This window comes from Taudactylus pleione, unplaced genomic scaffold (assembly GCF_031769625.1).
Source record: "Taudactylus pleione unplaced genomic scaffold, aTauple2 ptg000065l, whole genome shotgun sequence".
Taxonomy (NCBI): domain Eukaryota; kingdom Metazoa; phylum Chordata; class Amphibia; order Anura; family Myobatrachidae; genus Taudactylus; species Taudactylus pleione.
Genome location: NW_028284467.1, coordinates 2,684,397 through 2,692,963, shown reverse-complemented (window position 1 = coordinate 2,692,963; position 8,567 = coordinate 2,684,397). Strand labels below are relative to the sequence as shown.

Sequence of the window (8,567 nt, the reverse complement as noted above, 5' to 3'; positions counted from 1 at the left end):
ATAGGGAAATAGGCATTGATACACAAGGATAGGTGCTATATATATTGCAATTTGCAATAGGGCATTACTACTGGGGGCACTTTTATAGGGGGCATTACTACTGGGGCATTATTACAGGGGCACTAGTACTGGGGGCTAACTACTTGGGGCATTACTACTGGGGGCACATTTACAGGGCATTACTACTGGGGGCACATTTACATGGGCATTACTACTGGGGGCTAACTACTTGGGACATGACTACTGGGAGCACTTTTACAGGGGCCTTACTATTAGGTGCAGTACTACTGGGGGCATTATTGCAGGGGCATTTCTAATGGGGGTACCAATACAGGGAGCATTATAATTGGGGGGCACTATTACAGGGGCACTACTACTGGGGGCATTACTACTGGGGTCACTACTAATGAGGGCATTGAATAAGGGATACCACTGCTGTGGGCATTATGTGTAAGTGACACTATTGCTGTGGGCATTGTAAAAGGGACACTACTACTGTGGGTATTGTATTAGGGGCACTACTACTGTGGGCATTGTGTATAAGGGGCACTAATGTTGGCACTGTGTATAAGGGGCACTACTGTGTGGTGTAGTTTGAATTGGGGATACTATTGTATGACCACACCCCTTTCTTTTGAGACCTCGCCTTTAGCATACCTCCGATTATGGCAAGAAAGTGTCCCAGATGAGGGGGGAAATGGTGAATAGATGCCATGCCTATGTATGCGGCATCTATTGACTGGAGTATGCCCAGCAGCTCAAAGAGCACTGGGCATATACCCAGCATGATTGTAATTACGTGGCGGCGCTCATGATTATGGCTTTTCCCATGAGACCACACCCCTTTCCTTTGTCGGGTGCACACACCATCGACACGTGCAAATTCCACCAGGGGGGCGCCAAAATGTATCTTCGCTTACCGAAAATATTAGGCTTGGGCCGGCCCTGATCAGGGCAAGCTAGTTAGGTAATCCTAGTGTCTCCCCACATCGAGCAAGCCAGACCACCCGCAGAGTACGCTCCATCTACAGGCCTCGATGCCTGGCTCCACAAATATACAATAAAAAGCTATAAACATTCAGTGGTATCACCACAATTACTAACTTTTTCCTTGCAGTATTGCCATATCATCTAGTGTTCATTTCCTCGTTTTACAGTATATATTGTATATATACAGTATATATTGTTTTTCTTTTCTTTTATCATTATTTTTAACCTCGTCATTATTTACATCTATTAATTTTCACCCTATCGCATTCCCACTCTGCACCATTTTCTACAAGCGCTCCTCTACATACCTAAAGATACATATATGAACATGTGGGTTCATGTGGGCATTATACAAAGATGCAGCAGTACAGTATATAGTGCTGGAAATTTGATGTGTTTTGATTAGGGATGTGTGGAAAAGGTAGACAGGGGAGGCAGTGCCTCACCTGCCATACATTTTTTACTCCAGAGTTTTGACTACAAAAATGGCCAGAACAACACAAAGAAGATATTTATGATATTTTCTTTACTTTCATCCCATCATCTTCAAAACTCTGGGGCATACCTAAAATGAAGAAATAGCCAGAGAAAACCAGATGCTGAGACTTTAATTTCTATATGCAGATTGATGAAGCCACTAATACTGGATGTTAATAAGTTGGCATTATTTTGTTGTAGTCCTGAGCTCAGTGGGAACGTAAGGCTCTACCAGGGAAGAAGAGGCTTTCCATCCTCCTCTGCCAGATAAATCAAGCAGTCAATAAGGATGTTGACATTTTTTAAGATATCTCCAGGTATGAATTCAGCTGCAATGTTCCGCAATTCTTCAGGCTGATACAAATAAGGAGCACTGTCACTGGGGCCAAGGGGTGATTTGTCCTTCAATACTCCATAAGTATTCACCAGGTGTTCCGAGAAAGGAATGTGCGTATTCTTATCAAAACCAAGTTTTGTTAGCTTTTCTAAGGTTTCATGATAACGATGGTACAACATTGATCTTTTGGGCTCATCCACTTTGTTGGTCATGGGACAAGTAGTCACCTGTAAGGATGAGAGCAGAATAGTGAGAATCTGAATATTTACTTTTCCAGCAGCCTTACTGGAGTCCAGTGCAACATGTGTGAGAATAACAGAGGGCCAATTAAGCATGAAGGAAGTGTAACCCAAAGGAGCTTATGCTAGTGGCAGGTATATGTGCATAGATTCTTACTGCTAGGTAGCATACACGTAGAGATTCATACTGGTGGTGAATATACGTGCAAAGACCAAAACTGGTGACAAGTACATAGAGACAGACATAGAGCCATAATAATGCTAATATGTACATAGGAACAGATTCAATTACGTGCAGAATCCACCGGATTGTGTCCCTATGGAGGTGTGAGCAGAATCCGCCTACCGTCATAGGTATATACATTAAATGCTCAATGCAAGCTGAATCCGCCCCATAGATCCATACTGGGGACAGATAGTCCTACATTGGTGGCTATATACAGTATGCAGAAAACCATGCAGGTGACTTTTTGCATAATGAGATCATGACTAATGCTTACTATATGTACAGAGTCAGTGGGAGGACTGTTAGAGGGGTCTATGGGTCTGATTCAGACATGGACGCTAAGCCGAGAACGCATGCTATGGGTGATTGTCGCGCGTCTGTGTATGCGTCAATATGCGGATGCTCGAGACACTCACTGCGCTCGGGATTTGTGCGCTCGTACTACACAGACTGGACGCTACTTTGAATGACAGTGCTGTTTGTGGGTGGTAACAAGGGAAGGTGCTTGTGAATGGGGGAGTGGTGCTGCAAACTGATAACACAGAATTATGTGGACCGTACACGTTCCTTCAGCAATTCACGAATATATGCATGCTTATGTATTTTATTTTCCTGCACTGCAATTTAAAGTATATAGAAATGATTGAGGTTATATTTATATAGTTGTGTGAGTTGCAGAAGGCCGCATTTGTTGAGTAGCCTCAGGCCTAGAGAGGATAAGGCCTACCCTTTCCCTCTAAAGTAAACAAGTGCGTGTCTGATGCAGCAGCCATCTTGTTTAATATTTTAGTTAAAGGTATGTTAACCGTTGTTCTAGCAGTAGGAATTATGGGTTTAAAGTATATTGGTTTTAACATGTGCAGAAAGGCAGACAGCAAGTCTCAGTTTTTATAAACAAAAATAATTAAATTAAGATAGCCTTGGTCTGCAAGAAGCAGGAGCTGAAGGCTACATGGGAACAGAAAGATAACACCAAATAGTGTCAATATTATGGTTAAGACACCCATAACCAATTAAGGCCTAACACATACGAATATTAAATAAATTAATATTCCCCATTGGATTATAGCCAGAATTATAGTATAAAATTTAGCAGAGAGAGAGGGAAGGGGTGGCAGTCGGAGAACAGAGGAGATAGACGGAGCACACAACGAGGAGCTGGGGGTTGCCGTACGTATGTATGAAATTGGCTGACTGGTATGCTGCACTGGGTGTCACAAATTAATTTTACAAGTATTCCCTACTGCTGTTGTTATGTTTTTGATGTAACTCTGCACTTGCAAAATACATGTGTAATTACGCTGTCTTTAAGTAAAAGCATTGTCATTTATTTTAGAATCTGTATTTGTGTGAATTATTTCATTTCTCTTTGTGATGGGTAAGGTTTATAAGTAATCTAGAATACATCGCGTTATCAAAATGCAGGCATGTCTGGGCGTCAAAACGGCGTTTTATTGGTGTGCATAATTAGCATGGAAGCGTCATTGTACACGTCACCTGGTTGTATTTCAGCCTGCAGTGATCGCAGTGCTTGTGGCAGGGTAGGGTCTACCTCAAGGGCTGCGAGCAGCCCCGATGGCTTTCAATGTTTTTGATTAATCATACACTTCCTGGAGATGACGCGTGCTAAGAAAGAAAAGTGGGCGTCTTTAGACTGGCATGTTGTTTGCTCTGCCGTCGCTCTCTAAGACAGAGAGTGTCCTTAAGCCTTGCCATGCGATTGCGAAATTTGCATACCCTGCCACGGATGGTAGCGAAAGTGCGCTGCTTTGCTTCCAGGTCTGAATCGTCCCCTATGTTCTAAAACTCCACTTACCATGGAGTTAATACCGTTCCTGCTTCGCTTGCTAGAGCCACACAGCAGGATGTGGCTACAATGATGTTTACTTGGAAACATGCTGCCTGAAAATGGTGAAAGTTTTCTTTCAGGATGATTTCCACCTCCTGTTGTGAAAACATGCATGTGCGCATCACTACAGTGCTGAAATAAAACACACATAGCTGTCTGCTGTCTCACTGCAGTCCAAGCACAGCTTTTTTTTTTTTTTTTTTTTTAAAACAACTGTATTGAAAAATGACAGAAACAAAAAAAATTATATCCAGATTTCTACTCTTCGCACTGCTGAAGGAAGCTAACCACAGCTGGAGGTGACAAAAATGGCACAGTAGAAGACAGATGACGGTAAGTAACATTTGTCCTTAATTACAGCTGGAACATTTAGCGCTGCTATAGAAGGCTATGGCAGCACGGGTTGGGTATGATATCCTGGCTGTCGGGATACCGCAGTTCAGAATACCGACAGCGGCATCCCTACAGCAAGAATACCGACGCCCATTGGAATGGAAGGTACGTTTTTCCCTACCCCTACCCTAACCCTCCCTTCCCGGTGTCTAAATTTGGGATGCGGTCAGGATACCGGTGGGCGCTATCCCATCTGCCGATATCCCGACACTCCCATCCCGACATGGGAGTAAAAGATAGGCGTCAAACTCCCGATGCTTATCATTAGCCCCACTACTAAATCCCGACACCCGGCATACCGAACGAAGGTAAGCCGGGTGTCTTAGCGTTTAGCTGCAGGAGGGGAGGGTTATCTTTACGGACCCCCAGGGAGACTTAGTGTAAGGCACCCCCCAGGAGGGTTAGAGTAGGGAAAGGGGGGGTTAGGGTTAGGCACCACTAAGGGGGTTAGGGTTAGCCACCCCCATGGGACGGTTAGGTTTAGGGTGTGGGGAGGAGGGGGTTAGGTTTAGGCACTAACGGGGAGAGGTTAGGGTTAGGCAGTAAGGGGGAAGTTAGGATTAGGCACCACTAAGGGAGGGTTAGGGTAGGGAGAAGGGAGGGTTAGGGTACTTACCTCCTGCTCTCAGGATTTCGACCCGTCAGGCTGCCGCTGTTGGTATTTGATCCGGCGGCTATGTTTTCCCCTAAATCTAACCCCCCTTCCTAGTACCTAAACCTAGCCATCATTAGGCTGAAAAATGAAAACAAACCCATCAGAGAGATAGCAAAAACATTAGGTTGTGGCCAAATCAACTGTTTGGAACATTCTTAAAAAGAAAGAACGCACCGGAGAGCTCAGCAACACCAAAAGACCCGGAAGACCACGGAAATCAACTGTGGTGGATGACAGAAGAATTATTTCCCTGGTGAAGAAAAACCCCTTCACAACAGTTGGCCAAATCAAAAACACTCTCCAGGAGGTAGGTGTATATGTGTCAAAGTCAACAATCAAGAGAAGACTTCACAAGAGTGAATATAGAGGGTTCACCACAAGATGTAAACTATTGGTGAGCCTCAAAAACAGGAAGACCAGATTAGAGTTTGCCAAACAACATCTAAAAAAACCATTACAGTTCTGGAACAACATCCTATGGACGGATGAGACAAAGATCAACTTGTACCAGAGTGATGGGAAGAGAAGAGTATGGAGAAGGAAAAGAACTGCTCATGATCCAAAACATACCACCTCATCAGTGAAGCATGGTGGTGGTAGTGTCATGGCGTAGGCATGTATGGCTGCCAATGGAACTGGTTCCCTTGTATTTATTGATGATGTGACTGCTGACAAAAGCAGCAGAATGAATTCTGAAGTGTTTCGGGCAATATTATATACTCATATTCAGTCAAATGCTTCAGAACTCATTGGACGGCGCTTCACAGTGCTGATGGACAATGACCCGAAGCATACTGCAAAAGCAACCAAAGAGTTTTTTAAGGCTAAAAAGTGGAATGTTATGCAATGGCCAAGTCAATCCCCTGACCTGAATCCGATTGAGCATGCATTTCACTTGATGAAGACAAAACTGAAGGGAAAATGCCCCAAGAACAATGCAGTAGAGGCCTGGCAGAGCATCCCAGGGATGAAACCCAGCGTCTGGTGATCTCTATGCGTTCCAGACTTCAGGCTGTAATTGCCTGCAAAGGATTTGCAACAAAGTATTAAAAAGTGAAAGGTAGATTTAGGATTGTTTAGTTTGTCCCATTACTTTTGGCCGCTTAAAAAGTGGGAGGCACACATAGAAACCGTTGTAATTCCTACACCGTTCACCTGATTTGAATGTAATTACCCTCAAATTAAATCTGAAAGTCTGCAGTTAAAGCACATCTTGTTTGTTAATTTCAAAGCCATTGTGGTGATGAATAGAGGCCAAAATATGAAAATTCTGTCACTGTCCCAATATTTATGCACCTGACTGTGTATATATATATATATATATATATACACACACACATATATAGTAGGAGACATGCATACAAATGACCCCTTACTCCAGTCTGCGAAGTCAGATGGCTTCTTCATTTCATCACTGATGCACTGTTGCACAACAATTGACACAATTCACGGCCTCCTGACCTACCAACCCTAGCTATCAACCGGCTGCTATTTAGCATAGAAATCCCCCCCCCCTCTGGATCCCACTGACCTGGGAAGCACAAACTATCCTGATGGTGCATATATCTTTTCTCTTGGGAGGAGTTTACTTCTGCGGAAAAGAACTGGTCTCTCCTTTGCCTCCATTCTCTGGGACAACACTGCCCCCAGACCAGTTCAGGAGGCATCTGTTTGCAGAAACAAACTCTCCTCAAAATTGGGTCCTTGTAGCACCGTTGTTGTACACAAGGTTTCCTTCAAATCCTTCCATGTGGCCTGCGAGGATTCGGACCAATTTAGACTGTCTGGATTGTTCCTTTTAAGGAGTTCTGTCAATGAAGCGATTTGGGTAGCGAAGTTTTGAACAAACTACTGGTAGTAACTGACCAAACCCAGGAAAGTACATAGTTGAGACTTCCTTTCTGGCTTAGGCCAGCCCCTCACAGCCTCTACTTTATCCACCTGTAGATCTGTAGTTTTACGTTCCCCTGACCGACCACATAGCCAAGGTACTTGGCCTCTGACATGGCTAGCGCACATTTGACAGGATTTGCCATAAAGCTGTGACATTTCAACAATTTTAGGAGCTTCCACCTTGGGAAGATGGGATTCCCAGTCCTGACTATGGTTGATTATGTCATCAAGGTCAGTGGTGACATATTCTCGATGAGGTTTCAGCATTATTCATTGCTCGCTGGAACATGGCTGGAGCCCCATGCAGGCCAAACGGCTTGTACTGGAACAGCCCTACTGGTGTCCAAAAGGCTGTTTGGGTTTGGCTGAAGTAGTGAGTGAAATCTGCAAGTACCCCTTTGTTAAATCTATGGTAGTCAGATACTGCCTACTGGCCAGCTTTCCCACTAGCTCATCCACATGCGACATTGGATATGTGTCAAACCTAGAAACCTTGTTTAACTTCCTAAATCATTACAGAAGCAGATGGCTCCCCTTTTTTTTGTACGAGGACTATGGGGTTATTCCAGTCTCAAGTGGACTCTTGCCCTACCCTGAGTTGCAACATATCCTTCACCTCTCTTTTAATTGCGACTCTTCTTGCCTCAGGTAATCTATACAGTCCTTGCTTAACTATAACCCCTGGTGGGGGTGACAATATCATGTTCAATTATCTTGGAACACCCTGGAATAGCAGAGAAAACATCTTTATTTCGAGCTACCATTTATAACGCTTGTCGTCTCTGAGTTGGTGTCAAGAAAGACTCCATAGGAACTTTGCAGTCCTTGGTTTTTACCGATCCCAGCATTAGCTTTGGGGTTTTCTCCACCCATGGCTTTAATAAGTTGACGTGAATGACTTGCTCTAACCACCATCTATCCAGCTCTCATACCTGATAATTTGCCGGTCCTATGGCCTCTATCATTTCATAAGGCGCTTATCAATGTGAATACAATTTGCTCTCTTGGGTGGGGACCTGTACAAGCACCTTGTCACCAAGATTGAAAGTGCGTATGGTGGCTTGAGTGTTGTAACTCCTCTTTTGCCACCCCTGTGCTTCCTCTAGGTGTTGCTTTACCAAAGGACCAATCTGTTGTAATTGATCATACAACTGAGCCACAAACTGTACCATATTTGGTTCATTTGGTCCCTGTTGTTCCCACCCCTCTTTGAGAAAATACAAAATTCCACTGGGTTTTCTCCCAAACAGAAGCTCAAAGGAACTGAACGCTGTTGATGCCTGGGGTACCTCCCATACCGCAAACATTAGGTAAGGCAACAGGGCATCCCAGTCTCTCTTATCTTGAGCCACGGCTCACCTAATCATTTTCTTGGAGACCCTAACCAACCCATCCCACTCAATCAACCCACCCATCGGTTTGCGGGTGATAGACTGAGGTCTGCAGCCTCTGTACCCCTAGCAATACAATTCCTTCATTAAGCCCAACATTAAGGGAGTGCCCTGATC

General features: G+C 44.2%; 1 protein-coding gene across 1 annotated transcript in view; it reads right to left on the bottom strand.

Moving 5' to 3' along the window:
* Positions 1-1,695: 1,695 nt before the first annotated feature.
* Positions 1,696-8,567, bottom strand: part of LOC148534612 (speriolin-like protein) — an 84,224-nt gene continuing 77,352 nt past the window's right edge. The window contains exon 3 of the mRNA XM_088465864.1: positions 1,696-2,031. Coding sequence (XP_088321990.1) covers positions 1,696-2,031 — 336 coding nt within the window. The remainder of the gene's footprint in view (positions 2,032-8,567) is intronic.